Source organism: Mustela putorius, unplaced genomic scaffold (assembly GCF_011764305.1).
Source record: "Mustela putorius furo isolate JIRA1106 unplaced genomic scaffold, ASM1176430v1.1 tig00000228_pilon_pilon_pilon, whole genome shotgun sequence".
NCBI classification, from domain to species: Eukaryota; Metazoa; Chordata; class Mammalia; order Carnivora; family Mustelidae; genus Mustela; species Mustela putorius.
In genome coordinates this window covers 39,142,353-39,159,511 of record NW_025421322.1, presented here as the reverse complement: position 1 = coordinate 39,159,511, position 17,159 = coordinate 39,142,353, and the positions used below count along the sequence as shown (strand labels likewise).

General features: G+C 60.4%; 1 protein-coding gene across 2 annotated transcripts in view; it reads left to right on the top strand.

Moving 5' to 3' along the window:
* The window catches only part of LOC101687288 (maestro heat-like repeat family member 5), a 67,015-nt gene that overhangs the window by 30,578 nt on the left and 19,278 nt on the right, over nt 1-17,159 (top strand). For both annotated transcript variants that reach the window (XM_045078198.1, XM_013051813.2), the window contains exons 9-19: nt 228-347; nt 1,516-1,662; nt 2,309-2,431; nt 3,156-3,235; nt 3,649-3,784; nt 5,316-5,411; nt 6,927-7,031; nt 7,715-7,850; nt 8,150-8,322; nt 11,807-11,956; nt 12,699-12,853. In XM_045078198.1, coding sequence (XP_044934133.1) covers nt 228-347; nt 1,516-1,662; nt 2,309-2,431; nt 3,156-3,235; nt 3,649-3,784; nt 5,316-5,411; nt 6,927-7,031; nt 7,715-7,850; nt 8,150-8,322; nt 11,807-11,956; nt 12,699-12,853 — 1,421 coding nt within the window. The remainder of the gene's footprint in view (nt 1-227; nt 348-1,515; nt 1,663-2,308; nt 2,432-3,155; nt 3,236-3,648; nt 3,785-5,315; nt 5,412-6,926; nt 7,032-7,714; nt 7,851-8,149; nt 8,323-11,806; nt 11,957-12,698; nt 12,854-17,159) is intronic.

Genomic DNA, 17,159 nt, shown 5'->3' with positions numbered 1-17,159 from the left:
CCGGTCCCTGCTGCCTCCCGCAGCCCCCACCAGCCCCCATAAATGATGCCCCCACAGGGTTGGGCTCAGAGTTGCATATCCTAAGTAGCGTGGGGTTGGGAGGGAGATGCCCTGTGACCTTGGACAAGCCCCCCCCCTTTCTGGGTGCCAATTTCCACATCCCCAAGTGAGAGTCCAGGCCTGGTTCCGTGACCCGCATCAGTGATCCTGCTCCCCTGCCCCTGTAGGGTATCGCGCTCACCATAGGACTGGCTGCCGTGCGCCACCTGGACCACGTCTGGGCTGTCCTGGAGCAGTTCGGCCAGAGCACGCCCATTAAGTGGAGCCTCCAGAGCTTCTGCCTGCAGGTTCTGACTCTTGGGTGGCTGGGGGCCTTGGCAGGGGGCCGGGGCATCAGGACTCCCGCCTTCCATGAGGGTCCGGGCCTCCCAGAGGGTCTCCGGGGACAGTTAGGGGCACAGGCTTTGCAGCAAGCATCCTGGCCTCCAGTCCACCTGCACTGTGCTCCTTTCTCCTCTTGAATGACAGCCACCCCCGGCTGTTGGGGTGAAAACGGGCCTGGCATTGAGCAGGTGCTCCAGTGACGGCTCTCGCAGAGGCTGTGATGGCTGCTGTGCTCATGAATGGGACTTGGGCCACGGGCCCTGCCTGAAACACGAGACAAGGGCCTGGGCCCCTGCTGGTGGACGGCACGCCCACCCCATCCTCACTGCTCCCCGGATAACTCCCGCAGGCGCAGCAGTGCGTGGCACGGCCCGAGGGCGCGCACTAGGACTAATGGGGAAGAATCAGAGTCACCGCTAGCAACAGACACCCCAGCAAGGGCTGGCCGCCCCCTCAGGGTCCCGCAGCCGGCAGGTGCCAGAGCAGGGACTGGGGCCCACTTCTCAAACCAGAGGGGGCCTGCTCCTGATGGGCAGTGGAGCCATGTGACCCTTGGCTGGTATCTGACGAGTGTCTTGGATGCCCCCCCCACTCTCTGGGTCTCCCTTGGGTCTGAAGGAGTGCCCCATTCCCATCTGTCTAAGGTGAGGCCTGGCCCTGCCAGGCCCCCAGCAGCCCGTGTGCAAGGGTTGGAAAAGGCCCCAGGCAGGGAGGGTGAGGGATGGACTCTGGTCAGTTCTGGGGAACCCCACAGGCCCATTCTGGGTCACCCTCTCTGGTCAGTTCTGGAGAACCCCACAGGCCCATTCTGGGTCACCCTCTCTGGTCAGTTCTGGGGAACCCCACAGGCCCATTCTGGGTCACCCTCTCTGGTCAGTTCTGGAGAACCCCACAGGCCCATTCTGGGTCACCCTCTCTGGTCAGTTCTGGGGAACCCCACAGGCCCATTCCAAGCCCCCAGAGAGACAACTTCATCTCTCCTATTTTCCTATTGAGGTAAACTGAGTCTCACCAACACTCAGAACACCGTCCTGCAGTACCGAGCTAGGGACCAGAGTATTTCCTGTCACCGCTCCCCCGGGGACGGGCAGGAGGGCTCTGACCCTCCATGTCTGCCCCTGCTGTGGTCAGAACTCAGAGGACCCGCGGTGGAAGTGGGCCAGCAGCACCGTGCTCCTCGCATACGGTCAGGTGGCAGCCAGGGCCAAGGCGCACATCCTCCCATGGGCGGACAACATCGTGTCGCGGATGGTCTTCTATTTCCACTATAGCTCCTGGGTACGGCTCCCCAGGGCCACCCCTCTGGAGCACAGCCTCGTCACAGCCCAGGTCCCAGCAGAACCGGGGTCGGCTATCTAGGACTTCCCAGGGCCTTGGAGCCCTGCTCCCCACTTCTGCCCCGCCCTGGAGGCAGGACGAGCCAGGCCTGGCCGCCTTGTTGTCCCACCAGCTCACCCCATCACCCCCCCCAAAGCCACTGGAGGCTTCCATGATGGCCCCGGCCTTCCCTCTCTGTGGTTTTCACTCTGGGGCATCGGAAGGCCAGGTGACTCCCACCCCACCCCCAGGACAACATGGCCCTTACTCAATACTCTGCATCTGGGGCGTCTATCCAGGCCACGAGGGCCAGGCAGCCCTGGGAGGCCATCGCCTACCCCAGATCTTTGGTGCTGAGGAGCCACACATCGAGGGAGGCTGGACGCTGGGCTCCTTACAGCACTGTCCTGATACTGAAATGTTGCCAACATATTCACAGTTTAAACAAAACCACACAGGTTCCCCCCACCAAAGCCCCACATATGTGGCCTCAGTCGAGGCCTCTGCTGTACCCCCTCAGCAATGCCCTGTAGCCACATGTGACACTCTCTCCTGCCCTTCCTGTGCCCCCCTGCACGCCCTGTTCCACGGCCTGACCCCATGCCAGGACGAGACCCTGAAGCAGAGCTTCCTCACCGCTGTCCTCATGCTGGTGGGGGCCATCAGCCACAACGAGGGAGCCCACAGCTACGAGTTCGCCCAGATCTCTGAGCTCCTCGAGTGTCTGATGGTGAGTACAGGTCTTGGGCCAGAGGAAGGGCCTCAAGGGACCAGCAGCATCCACTAGAGGCAGGTGTGACTAAGGGGTAGGGAAGTTGGATTTCTGGGGTGTGGCTAAGCCCCTCAGAGGCTCCGGCAGCTGGGAGTACATCCATGCACCCCCCTTGCCTTGGTTCCCCAGTGACCCTGAACTGGCCAGGAATGTCCACCTCACAGCTGATGCAGCGGAGGCCCAGAAAACCTGCACTATCCATTCTGCTAATACCACCCGAGCTCAGACCACTGCTCACTAGAGATTTGAGGCTCACAGGACTCCAGAGTAGTGGAGGAAGCGTGCAAGTGATGGGCGAGTTGAAGCGTGATAATAACCATTTGCTGAGCCCCTGCTGACGCGGACACCACACTCTGCACACCTTGCCACACCCGTGTGCCTGCAACCACACTGTTATTTGTGAACCAACGAAAAGCTGGGGCAGTTTGCAGACTTGCTCAAGGTCATGCCAATACGCAGGAAGCCAGGTCCAGACATGACCTGTGCCATTCCAAACACTGGGATCCAGTTCTTTCAGTGCAGCCGGGTCACAGAGGCCCCCATGGGTGGGGGAGAAGCTGGAGCACAGCCCTGTGGGTCCTAGGAGTACCAGGCACCAAGATCTTCAGGCAGGATGAGACGGGGTGTCAGGAGTGGGATAGGCCCAGGCCTGGATGACTCAGGCCCACCTGGGGGTCTGCAGGTGCTGTTGGAGAAGGAACCCCGGGACACGCTGTGCACCTCAACTCGCCAGCAGGCCTTTTACATCGTCGCCAGCCTCTGGTAGGCTCGCCGGCCCCACGCAGGGCCCTACCCCAGGGCAGGCCTGTAACAGGCCCTCAGTAAACAGCAGCCACTGTTATTAACCCCCACCCCAAAGAATGAAAATTTGCTAAAACAGAGCTGCTGAAGTCCCCAGTGGTGTAACCAGGGCTGGGGTGAGACTTTGCAGGACTCGCAAAGTGACTTCTCCTAACCAGCCACACAAGTCCCTTACAAACCCTCGGGAAACTCCCCCGTCCAGGAGGCCGCACAGGCCAGGGAGGCCAACGTGTACCCTTGAGTCTCTGGTCGAGAGAGGGACAGCATGAGGGGCTGCTGCTCGGGGCTCGCCGACTCTCTCTGCCCCAGCCAGTGCTCCCGCTGCTGCCCCCAGCCCCCGCACTCCTCTCTCACTGCCCTCTACCTCCAAACAGTAAGCTGAGGCCACCCCTGGACTTGGAGAGGAAGTCACGGGTTCTGTCCGTCTGCCTGCACAGCATGTTGGCCCTGCCCCTGCTGGACGTCCTGGAGAAACACACCTGTCTCTTTCTAGAGCCACCCAACATACAGGTGCGAGGCTGGGACAGGGTGCCCTTCAGTGAGAGGGGCCCCAGCTCTGCCCCCAGCTGCTCGTGGCTTGGGAGGGGGTGTGGGCTTGACAGGCAGGGCCTCCGCCCCCCTGCAGACAGAGCTAGGAGACCCTGGGCATGTTTCCTAACTGCTTGATCACTGTGGAGATGCTGGTGTGTGAAACTCGGGATGAAAGCAGACACTGGCGTCCCGTGTCTGGTGCAGAGGATGCTCTGTGAATGGGAGTGTAGGTGGCCTCTGTCCCTGCCAGCCCTGGGAGCAGCCCTGGGCTCAGTCACACCTATGAAGCTGCTTAAACCAGTCACCCCCCACCCAGGCCCCAGCTGGCCCACCCTTTGCTGGGCCAGATCCCAACCACCTCTGGGGATCTGTTAAGCAAAGTCTCTGCTGCTGGAGTGGGCACCCATCTCCCCGGGGCACCACCAGCCCCTGATGCCTAAGTGTTTACTATAAAGGGCAGGGAACTGGTGTTAGCTGAGCACCTGCTAGGTGCCAGCTCCCATGGACATGACGGTTCCCCTTCCCAGCAGCACTCAGCCTGTGGGCGAGGAAACCACCTCAGAGAAATGGAGGTGTCGGTGGGAGAGGTGGGCTCAACTCCACCCCAGGCCCTGGGCCCTGATCGTCCCACCACAGCCCGAGGCTGGGTCCAGACTGGAATGGAACGGAAGCAGCCCCCGGGAAGGCTGGCACTGGCCCCCACCCCCACTGCAGGACTCCGGACCGTCACCATGGCCAGATGACAGCGTCATGGCTGGCTCACCCAGGCAGCTTAGGCTGGTGCCAGACACCAGGCGGGGGCTCCTGTTTATTCCCATTCCGTGTGCCCCACCACCCTGGCAGGTGGAGCTGGCTTCACGCCCAGTTCTCAGGTGACGGAGATAGGCACAAAGAGCTGGAACGAGTTCCCCAGGGCACCCGGGGAGTTGATGGCCAGTGCCCAGGGCTCTGCTCTGACGTGCTGTCCCAGGGAGGAGGGCTGGGTACTTCTTGTGGCTGCCATCTTCCCCGAGCATGCCCGGGGAGCCAAGCAGCAGAGATCGGGGGCCTCACGTGAGACCCAGGAGTCAGGACCATCTGTATCATTTGTCACAACCAATGCAAAAGGAAACTGGGTCCTTGTTTAAAGCTGGTAAGGAATCTCAAGGCGGAACCCCAAAGCGCTAAATCAAGTAGATCCTCCCAGGCTCCAGGTCTCCAGCAGGGCCTGCCGGAGAAGCCAGCCTCACTGGGAAGGAACCGACCTTGGCCACTGAGAAACTTGTGACCTTGGGCAGGCCTGACCCAGACTGCCACGGCCCCGTCTCCTCAGCTTCTGAACAGAGACTGGGACAGGGCCCTTCCTGGGTCTGATGTAAACACACACAGTGTGCATCCTGGCCTTGGGAATGGGCAGGAACAGGCACCACTCCTGCTGAGAGACCCGCGCACTCCGGCCCTGCGGCGGGCCTTGGCACTCTGTCGCTGCTGGGGTTTGGCGGCTGCTGACCTGCTCCATGTCCCCTCACAGACCCTCTACAACAAGACCGCAGAGGCCCTCGACCAGATGCTACAGAGTTTCATCATACAGAACCCCACGACCGACGAGCTGCACTTCCTGCTGTCGGTGAGGGCCGGCAGCCACACGGCCGGGTCGGGGAGGCCCAGGCGGGGCAGAGGACGGACGAAGGAAGATGTCCCAAAAGAGGCAGGGCCTGAACCTGGGGTGGGGAGTGGCTCTGGGACGTGGAGGCTTCAGACCTGGCCATCTTCGGGGATCGCCGTGTCTCGGGGCAGCTGGAGGGTGTTGACAGCAGGTGCGATGGTGGTACGTGGGCCTTGAATGCCACACGTCAAGGGAACGGATGAGGACATAGGCCTTGACCTTGGCTGGGACCTGCCCGCCCTCCCAGAGAACTCATTCTGCAGCCCTGTCTCCAGCTGCGAGGGGACGCACAACCCGACACCCCCACTCCCTCACTGCCCCCCAGGGCTCTCACCTTGATAGGAAGGAGACCAGTCAACAGGCAGGGACAGTCCGGGGGCAGGGGAGGAACCAGAGAGGGGACTCTGGCTCTGTGGGAGGGTCGGAGGTCAGGCCCAGTGGAGGCGCCTGAGTGAGAACCAAGGAGGTCCCTGTGTAGAGAAAGGAAGGGAAGCGCCGAGCAGGCCGAGGGTGTGGCAGGAGCAGGTGAGACACGCGGTGAGCACAGGGACCAGAATGGAGAGAGCTCCGCATGGCTGGAGCACGGGGAGGGTGCTAAGTTCGGGAGGGGGGCAGGTGGGGTAGGGTCAGGTTAGGTCAGCAGGGCCAGACCTGATCGGGCCTGGGAGCCTCGTGGGGGCGAGGGGAGCCGCTGAAGCAGGGGCACAGAGGGAAGTCGAGGTGTGAGCCTGGCCAGGGGGGGGGGGGAGCTCTGCATTTGAACTGCCGCGTTCCCACCGGGAATGTTGGTGACCACCCACAGCGACGCGGTGCTGGGAGCGCCTGTGTCTGCCACCCGCGGAAGGCACAGATGCGGTCATAGCACACCGCTGGGTTCCAGAATCTCCAAACACCGTTTTAGAATCACTAATTGTAATCATCTATAGCTTTAACAAAGAGGCTCAAATTGGGCCTAAAACTGTTCAGAGTAACGGCTGGAGGATGCGTTTGTATTCCCCTGTCATTCTGCACGTTCAGGTTGTGCAGAGAAAAGCACTGTTTTGAAAAGGGGTGCGTGTCGCCAAACGGGATGAAACCAGGAGCCTCGAAGGGCTCTGAGCAGGGAATGCCTCCTCCTCTCCAGCGGGGCTGCAGGGAGCACCTGATCGGCTGGGCCAGGGCACAAGGAGAGCAGAGAGCTGGACGGGGGCGTGGTGGACGCCGAGGGGGCGGAGCCTTGCCCGGGGTGGGTGGGGCCTGAGCCGAAGGGGGTCGGGAGCCTTGGCGGGGGGCGGGGAATGCGGGGCGGGGCGGGGCCTGGCTCTGGGCGGGGCGGAGCCTTAATTGCCAGCCGCAGAGGCCAAAGGTGCTGGGCCTGAGCCAACCCCCCCGCCCCCCCGCCCCAGCGCTGGGCAGAGGTCGGGCTGGCCCCGTGGAGCTGGCCGATGCAGGGGTCCGCGGCTGCAGCACCCCCTCCCCTCCCCTGCCCACCCGCAGCACCTGTACCTCTGGCTGGCGTCGGAGAAGGCACACGAGCGGCAGCGGGCTATGCACAGCTGCGTGGCCCTTCTCGGATTCCTGAGCCAAAACCCCTACCTGGATGTGAGTATCCAGCCTTCCGGCCCCCCTTCCCACACCCGCTCTGCTGCCCCAGCCAAGCCGTCCTCCTCCCGGAGGCTGACAGGCTCGTGGAGCTCAAGGCCCCCGGACTTCTGCCGCCAGGACGGGTGGATCCCGGAATGCCCTACGACATGACCACGTAACCCCCTTTTTACACAGGAGGGCACAAGCTGGGGCAGGAATTGGGGCTCCCTACCCAGTCCGCCCCTCTGGGCTCTGAACCCTGATGCCGGGACCCCTGACCCAGGAGGCCGGGCTCCTGGCAACACCCCGTGAAGCCTCCGGCAGCATCTTCCACACCCTGAGCCTCCATTTCTCGCCCATGAAAAGGGAGGAAACGAGCCCTCCTCCGAGGGGTACCCTGGGAGTCAGGGGAGGTGCTCCCCTGCCCCAGCCCCGGGTCAGGGCTGCTGCATTAAAATAGGATTCCTCTTGATTTCTGAGTTTGGGGAAACCCCTTATGTGTTGCCCGGCATGCCCTGGGCTGCTGACTGTAGTGGCTGGGCCGGGTGGGCAGAGCCCGGGCTAGGGGTCCTGAGAGCCGAGCCCCAGCCCAGCCACACAGTCGGAGGATTTCTGATGCCAGCCTTGCTGGGGTGAGTGTGCAGCAGGACGGAGACTCACAGGAGGGTCTGAAGTCACTGGTTCCCATGTTCTCACCACAGCCAAAAGAGGACTTCAAGCGGATTGGGCAGCTGGTGTGCATGCTGGGGATTTTGTGCCAGGACCCGGACAGGGCCACCCAGCACTCCAGCCTGGAAGGAGTGGGCCACCTCTACCAGCTCCTGAGGTGCCAGAGAGGTGAGCCTCTGAGGACCACCACAGTGTGACCCGCTGCCACCCCAACCACAGCCTCAGCTGGGACCACGCCCACACTCCTAAACGCACCCTACCCCGGATCTGCCCCGAAACCCACCTCTAATCCCAGCCGTAGCCCTGTGATGTCCCCCATCCCAGGCTCACGCAGACTTCCATCCCCAGATGAGCACAAGCCTGACCCTGACTACCAGTGACCCTGTCCTGACCCCTCCCGTCCCCTCCTAGACCCCAAGCCTACCTTTGCCCAGCCCTCACCCTGTCCCACGCTCACCCCTGGCCAGCGACGGAAACTTGGAAAGTGGAGGTGCAGACCCCGGAGCAGCTTTCTCAGGCCCACGGGGATGAGGCTCCCGTCTGGAGCTGCGGAGACCAGAAGACAGCTCCGCCGGCCTCTCAGGAGCCGGTGTTCCCGAAGGACGGCGTCCTCCAGCTCAGCAGCTCCCAAGTCATCAAGGTCAAAGCCCTTAGAAGGGTGGCAGGTCTGGGTGGGGAGGTACGGCCACGCTCTGCTCTGACCCCCAACGCCGTCCCCTCTGACAGGGCTTCCAGCTGTTGGTGTGGCCTGGCTAGACCCAGGGGGTCAGAGCCTGGGCCGGGTGTGAGTATTACAACCAACGCTGGGATCTCCCCTGTAACGTTGGTGATTCACTTAGAGCGCTTGGACGAGTCCCTGGCCCTTGGCCCGGGACTGGGGAGTTGGGAGAGGGAGAATGGGAGGGTCAGAGACAGACCCTGAGGTCAGCGGCCTGGGCTTGAGTCCCAGCTCTGTCCCCCCGGCTCTGTGACCTAGACAAGCCCCTTCTCCTCTCTGAGCCTCTGTCTTCTTCTGTAAAATGGGTGGAATGGTGCTGTGAACTCCCGGCCAGGACGAGCACCCAGTAAAACGGTGCTTTCAGGAGGTTCCCATGGCAGGTGTCCTCTGAGACACCATACGACTCCTGCCCTGAGTCTGCTTTTTGCAGGAGGAGCACTCTCTGGAAATATCCCCACGTGCCTCATTTCCCAGGGTCCTCTCTTACTCTGAAAGCCAGGCCCTCCTCCTGTAGAGGTGAAACATGGCTTCCCTTGCCCTGTCATCTGGTCTACCTCAGCCAGCTCTTCCTTGGTCAGCCGCCAGGGCGAACCCAGGAGTTCCCCGATGTCCCTTCCATCACCCCAGTGAGATCCTGGAACTTTGTGACACTCCGTGCCCGATGTGACTTGTGTTCTCCTCTGAACGTGAGCGAGGCTGGGACCCAGCATGTGGGCTGGTGTTGACCGGACGAGCCGTGTTTCGTGGAGCCTCGTGTTCTGAATGGTCAGTTCATGATGGCTCTGACACAGTGACTTTGTGGCGCAGTGTTGGTGTTGAGCCCGTGTCTAGTGAAGACCCCTGTATGTGGCACACTGGTCAGTCTCCCCCTGTTAGACCTTGAGCCCTCCAGGCCAGAAGCAGGATCGTGCCAGGGCCCAGTGCTGGGCCTGGTGGTAGAGACAGTCTTTAATAAACACCCACTAAGTTAAAACAGATCGAACCAGATGAGGAAGCAGTCGGAACCCCAGCAAGGTCTGAATCCAGTCCTGGCTGACTCCAGTGTTCTCTGCAACTGCAGTGAGCCATAGGGTTGCAGTCGATTAGAGGTTGAGTATGGAAAATCCAAAGCCCTGGGGCCAATACATCAAGTATTGATGTATCAATATTGTATACACACACCAAGTAAGCCTAGCTTGACTTCCGTTTACACCGAAGAACATGGGCTGGGGGCAGAGGTGGGGCAGGGCAGGAGGGTTCCCTGGGTACCAGCTCAGAGGGAGCCGGGGGTAAAGAGGCCCCAGGGCTTCAGATTTTCTGTACTAAACACTCAGGCTCTCAGACCGGCTGAATAGGCCATCTGTGTCCTGCCCTGTCCCACCACACAGGGAGTGGACGTTCAGCTCTGGCTCTCTCTCCTTGGACAAGACACAGGGACGGACAGGAGCACAGAGAGGAGAGAGGATGGGAGGGTCTGCTGATCAAGGGTTAGTGGATCTGGGAAGGTTTGGAATGGAGAACTGACCTGGAATCTGTCCCCAACTCTGGATCTCAGGTACACTACATCTTCATCACCATCATTACCACCATTACCACCACCACCGCCGCCATCCCCATCACCACCATGGTTCACCATCACCACCATCACATCACCACCACCGCTACCACCACGACCGCCATCACCATCACCACCATGGTTCACCACCACCATCACCACCACTGCTACCACCACGACCGCCATCACCCATCACCACCATGGTTCACCACCACCATCACCACCACTGCTACCACCACGACCACCATCACCCATCACACCATCACCAACACCATTGCCATCTCCATCATCACCACGACCGCCATCTCCATCCCCACCATCGTCACCCGCCATCACCATCACCCCCATCTCTACCATTACTGCCACCGCCACTCCACATTTATTCATGTCCTGGGATAAAGTAAGACATCTCCCAGGTACTGACCACTCTTGAGATTGCAGTATTCTGGGATTCGGAGACTCTTATCACCATTCCAAGTGGCATCTCTTCACATTCTCAGTGCTAAAACTTTAACCAAAATTCAACATTTTAGAAACCAATTTTAAATGTAATCTTCTAACAAGTGTTCCAACCAGATTTATAATAGTTTAATATTTTTTAAAGTTGTTATGACTACAAATATTCCATGAAAATCACTTTGAACATTCTAACCAACAACTAACCCTAATAGTCTCACACTTACCAAAATTTCAGAATAATTATCCTAATAAATATTCAAGCATTATTTAATACTAATTTTTCTATCTAATGTAAGTATAAACATTTGAAACAGAGTTTCAAATAGTTCAACAAATATCCTAACATGCAAAGAAACAGGTTACCACCCTTAACAGCCCTGCAGACTTTCTACATTTCTATCGGGCTCCCGGTCACCAGCCTCCTGTCATCCTCTGATTATCAGATGTTCTGAGTCAGAGCCTTCCGATAGAACTTTCTAGGAGGATGGAAGTGTCTGTCTGTACTTCCCAGGTAGCCACTGGCCGCATGTGTCTATTGGGCACTTGTAATGTGGCCAGTGCTATGGAGGAACTGAGAGAGTGAATTTTACTTAATCACATTTACATTTAAGAAGCTACGTGTGGCTGGTGGCTACCATAGTGGGCAACAATGCTCTAAGTCTTTCCAGAAGGTTCTACCGGGCAGCCCCAGGCTGGCCCAGCCCTCACTCTCAAAGACTGTGGTCAGTGGCTATGGAGCAGGGCTCCCACCCACCAGTTGCATTTCCCCAAGTCCCTCTTCATTCCCCTGAGTGGCTCACGGTCTGGACTCAGAGCTGCTCCTGGGAGAACATAAGCAGAGAGCAGTCGGGCTCTTGGGGAGGTGCTACCGCGGGACAGGAGCCCGGGGTCTGGACCCAGCCTCTGCTGTGGTGAGGGTGCCCATGGATCTGGGTCTGGGGATTGTTGTTCCGGGTGACCATGAAGACGCTTCCCAACTCTGAAGCTCAATGGCTCCTGATTACAATGCTGTACGGAGGACTAGGGCCTGGCATGGGGAGCATCCAGCTGGGCGGAGGCCAGCAGGTGAGGAAGCCCAGGAGGTGAGGACAGGGCGGAGGAGGGGAGGAGGCTGGCCAGGCCGCGCAGGCCCCAGGACAAGCACTGGGGTCTGAGTGAGGAAGGGAGCTGTGCCTCGGTGCCACGACGGGCATCACGCTCCCCCTTCCCAAGCCTCAGAGACATGTGCAGGCAGCCAGCCTGCAAAATGGGTATATGTGTGGGGGTTTCGGAGGAGAGGGGCTCAGACGTCTGGACGTGCTCAGAGACCTGGGCAGCCTGAAGCCAAGGAGAAGGGGAAAAGAGATGGCAGGAGGCGGACAGCTGGGCTCAGGCGACCCACGGTGACAGCTGGCCTCTCCGCCGCTGTTGTAGGAGGTCATGAAGCATCTCACGGTGGCAGAGCTGACCGACCTCCTCTGGACAGCCATCGAAGGCCTGGGCTCCACCAGCCCCTTCCGCGTCCAGGCAGCCGCCGACATGCTGCTCACCACCATCAAGGAGCACGGGGCCACCCTGGAGACAGTGAGAGGCTGGGGCACCCACTGAGGGGGGGCAGGACAGGTCTGGGGACAGAGGGACAGACACCCAGCCATCGGCACCCTGGGACTCGGGCCTGGTGCAGGAGACACAGACCCCCCTCCCTGACAGGTCCCGCGAATGAACGGATGGGTGGACGGATGGCCCAAGCAGGTGTGCTGGGGCCCCGAGGGGTGTTTGCAGGGTCCTGGGGCCCGTGTGCACGGACGGAGCTGCAGTGCCAGGCTCCGGGGAGCACATGGGGGAGGAGGAGGCACACACCCTCCCGGAAGTTGTCAGTCTGACGGAAGGACAGACACAGGGAAGGACTGGACAGCCCAGGAAGTGCAAAGGCCACGAAGTGCCCCCGGTAGGGTGGGGTGCCCCCCAGAAACAGGATGACGGATCCAAGTCCTGCAGATAAGGACGCCCCAAGTCGGGGACACTGGACCCAGGCAGCAGGAGAGACCAGCAGTGGCTTGGGGAGGTGGGGGGCAGCTCCCAGGACAGCTGTGCCCAAGTGCTGTTCTCGGGAGGTGTCGAGGTGGGTGTGTCTGAGCCTCCCAGGCCCTGGGCAGTGTTCGGACGGAGCCGGGGGGCCTCACATGCCCTGCGAAAGGCAGTGAGGCCTCTCCCCGCTCAGCCTGGGACTCCAGGGTGGAAAAGTGCCTCCCTCAGACTTCTGGGGCGGGGCCTGGCCTCCCCGCTCAGAGCAGCCCTCTCCCCCGTGTTCCGCCTCCCTGCGAAGGTTGCCAACCTGGGCCGCGCCATCCACTTGCAGCTGTGCTCCGTCCGCATCCCCCAGGCCAAGGAAGACGTCCTGCACGCCGTCACCCTGCTAGCCCGGAGCCACACGCCGGAGCTGGTGGCCACCTTCCTGGACTTCTCCGTTCCCCTGGACAGGTGCCCAGCCCCACCCTCCCCACGGCCCCCACAGCCCGCCCTCCGCCTCCCCCAGGCAGGGGCCGGGGCTTCCACCTCTGCCCTCCTGGCCGGCCCCCTCCCGGCCCACGGGGACGCCCCCCACGGCAGATCTGGGCGCAGGGAAAGAGCCCCGTTCACGGACTGCGGGTCTCCCGAGGCAGGCCCTGGGGAGGAGCTGCTCCCCGTTCTTCCCCCGGCCCAGCCTCATTCCCGCCACCTCACCGTGAGAGTGCCTGGGACCCCAGGTGCCCCGGGCGAGACCCCAGCCCACACCAAAGTGTCGCCCTCTTTCCTGTTCCTCCAAGGACCTCTCCTCCCTCCCCCACCTCCAGTGTCCACGCAGCCCTTTCGGGTGGGGCCAGCTTTCTCAGGAAGAATCCCAGCTCTGAGCCCCAGGGGCTCAGTCTCTACCCCCAGCTACACACCCGCCAGGCACCCGCGTCCCGTCATGCCTGGGTCCTTGCAGGGTCACTCCTGATGGCGGACACGGTCTTGCTCACTCCCGGCGTCTGAACCCTGGGGCTTTCTCTCAGCGTCTCAATGCCCGGAGCCGTCTCACCCAGCGGTCCTGTCCTCCCTCCCACGGCCGCCGCCCCCACGGTCAGCCTCTGGCTCGGGGCATCTCTCTCCGCCACCCCCAGCACCCCCTTACAGGCCACCTCCTCTGGCACCCCTGGGAGCCTCTGCCCCTCGCGGCCTCCGGCCACTATCCGCCCCCGTCTCACGGCCCTCCCCCACCGTCACCCCCTCCTCACCAGCATTAATTACTCCCCGGACATACCCGAGTCCCGAGTCCCCTCTGTCACACTCAGCCTGCAAACCCCCCCTTAGTGAAAGCTCCCCATTTTGAATTCCCAGCCCCACACGCCCCTGCCTCCACACGGCCCCTTCCTCCCGCCACCAACCTCCCTCCCATTCTACTGAAAAATCGGAAGCCCCCGGAAGAGAACTCCCGTGAGTTCCCAGCCCCCAAGACTCGTTTCCAGAAAGGTTTCTGATTCCCATGTGGAAGGGCCCTTTTGCTTCTGTAATATCTAGTTGTTTTGGGGTTTTTTTGTTTGGGCGTTGCTTGGATGGTTTTTGCACTGGGATCAGAGAAGACCCCTGTCATGTTTCTGCCTTCTGGGATTTGCCGACCTTTGGAACAGCTGTCATGGAGGTTCTACCGGCACGTGAGAACAGGCTGTATCCTCTCCGTCGTGTGGAGGGTTCCCAGTGTGTGTCCACAGACGCGCCTGAGGGACCGTGATGTTCCCTGACTTCGCGATGTCCACTCTGTTCCGTCTTGTACTGCGGACGGCACACGGAAGCCATTACCGACGCATTCTGTCCACAAACCCTTGCACGTCCTGCGGGTTTTACGTCCTGCGTGGCCGTCACGTTCTTTATGCAAACGTACCCCTTCCTTGGAATTGCGGCTTCCGGCATAGAAAAGTGCCCCGCCTTGTCGCGTGTAATGCTCCCCGGGCCCGAATGCCACCTTGTCTGCTACCAGGACAGCGGACGCCTGTCTGCTTCCCCGTTTTCCCCTCTTGCCCAGCGTGTGTGTCCTCTCGCACCCAGCACGGAGCCCGGCTTTGATGTGTGCTCGGAACCGCGAGTCCCTTCCTTCTACTGAGCGAGTCCAACCCTTCCTTCCCACTTAGCCATGCCATGGGCGTGCGGCGATGGGTGTGCGGCGTCTGCACTCTGCCCGACGTCCCACAGCTGCGTGCGTGCTGCCGCGGCTCTACTGCGCTCCTCTTCTATGGGGCGTGTATTCTCGGATCCTTAATGTTTTTAATTAAAGAAGACGTGTTTCTGCGATAGTCCCTATGATCATGCTCCCGACCCATTTTAATGCCCTCGGCCCCTTGTTCTGTCATCTAAGCTCTCGCCGTGTATCCTCTGTGGGAGGCTTCTAGCCCTCTCCGCGCCGGACCGGACCCGCCTCCGACAGACGGCTCTCGAGGGCTCCCGTGTGCTTGAAGGACAACTCGGCTGGGCATAAAAGGCTCGGTTCACACTTGCTTTTATTGAGTATTTTCAAGTGCTGCTCCGCGGTTGCCTTGCTTTGTTACTGGAACGTCTACCAATTGTGGTTTCTTTTTCCTTTATCAAGACGTCTGCCTTCGCAAGAGGTCTTGCTTCTGGGATACCTTGCAGGGTGTCCGCCCACCTCTGGAACGGAACAGTTTTATTAAGAGGGGCCTCAGGGTTGACCATTCTGTGTTCATTCTCCCAGGGACCTCGTGGGTCCTTTGACTGTGTAGACCAGGCCTTTGGCTGTCGTTTCTGGAACGTTCTCTGGGTGAGGGCCTGAAACACGCGCTCCATTCCCCTGACCAGCTCGCCCTTCCGAGCTGCCAGGCCACCCCGTCCTCCCTCTCCCGCGCCTCCGCTCCGATCCCTCTCACGTCTTTCCTGCCGGCTTCCTGCTTTCCCTCGACGCCCTCAGCTGACTTCTTATGGTCCCTCTTGGGCATCTTGCGTTTTTTCCACTTCGGAGGTAATTTCGTCCTCTCTTCCACCTTTTCCCGGAACTCGGCCAATCCTCTGTTCCTTTCTTTAGTGAGGTGTGGCGGCGGTGGTGGTGGTTTTCTTTTCGGAGGTCATAACTCCAGGTGGCTGTTCCCGTGTCTGGGTGCTTGCTGGGGTCTCCGGAGTGCTGTCTGCACGGAGGCTGCTTCGGAAGGGAGCCCTCCCTTGTTGGTTGGGCGCCGGTTATTTTTTTCTATTTTTGATTTTTTCATTTCATTTCGTTTCATTTTGTTTTGTTTTGCTTTGCAATAACTCGGTGGATCTGTTCCTCCGTTCCTGTTCCCATCACACGCCGGTGGAGGCTTCTGCAGGATTCCAAGCTCAACGGCGCCCTCTTCTGTTCGTCCAGCACAGTCTGGAGGATTTAGTGGACTCTCCGGGTGGCAGGTGAAAAGGTCATGCGTCCTCCAGTTGGGGGGTGGATTTTTGGAGGTTTTTAGTTCTTTTCTCTCTTGTAGGGTCTTCCGTTTTCCTCCTCCACATAGTCCCTGTCACCGCCCGCTCTCCAAAGGCACCTGGTTCTTTTCCCCTATTTTTCTCCCCAGAGCCGTGCATCTTGGAGGCTGCCCTTCCCCCGGCACCAGCTCCGTCAGCCCCTTTCCCGTGGTCAGTGCCCTTTTCTTCTCTCGTTTCCCTCTGGTCGGCCTGGGAAGGACTTTGCCTTCCTGGAGGTGAGTGGGTTCAATTCTGAGCCCTGCCTCTGGCTTCCCTCCCCCGTGTCCCGCAGTCTCCTCCCCCTCCTGGACCCCAGAGCCCCCGGCAGCAGCGGCGATGGGCACTTCTCTTGTTTGCCTACAGTGATGTTGAACTTCGGGTGTCCTCTGAGGTCACAGTCTCTGTGCGATTTTACTTGTCCCTCCCTCTTGCTCCGTGTGGTTCCTCAAGGTTACTTGAAGGGCAAGGAGCCTGGAGACCGCCTTGTCTTCAGCTGCCCCGGGGTCTGCGGTTCACCTGGGCCTGCACTGCAGTTTATACCTTCCTTCCCCGTCCCGAGGAGCACGTTTGTCGGATGGGAATGCACTTGACGCTGAGGGTCCTTAACCTGGGCTCATGTGGGCTTCTTGCCAGCCCGGGGACCACGTCAGAATCAAGTCTGTGCCGGGGGGTTTCTTCGAGCCGCGCTATGGTGTGAATTCAGACCCAGATCGGATTTCGTGATTCGGACCCCGGGAGCAGCCCCTCCCTGTACCCAGCGCTCCGTCGGAGGCGGGCGGGCCTCCTGGCTGTTTCCTTCCGCAGACGGCCGGGTCGGTGGTTATCATCCTCACACGGAACCAGCGGCTCTTGGGGCCTCACCTCTGGGATGGGGGTCGACGTCCACCTGGAATAATTTTTCCTTCTCAGAAGCGCCTGAAGCTTCTTAGAAAACATCGGAAGCATTCTTAGAAACAACGTGGCGAGCCCTAACGCTGTGAACAGAGCGGGGTGGTAGGTGCCTCGCCAGTCTTCTTGTGTCGTGTGGATCTTCCCCTCAACAGTGTGTGTTTACAATTCATTCCGATATGTTACCTGGGGCAGCAGTTCATTCATTTCTGTGGCCGTTTAGAGCCTCATGAAAGCCGATCGCCCTTTCTGCCACACACACGGGTTGTCGCCAGTTTGGGTCTGTGACTAACGCACCCTCACGTGCTCCCAGGTGCCCCCATGCGCATCCGGGGGCGTGTTCCGTCCCCACCGGGGGCGCGTTCAGGACGCAAACGCCCTGGAGTTCTGCATGGACCCAACGTTAACGGACCCATCAGATCGTTCTCCAAAGGGCTCGCGT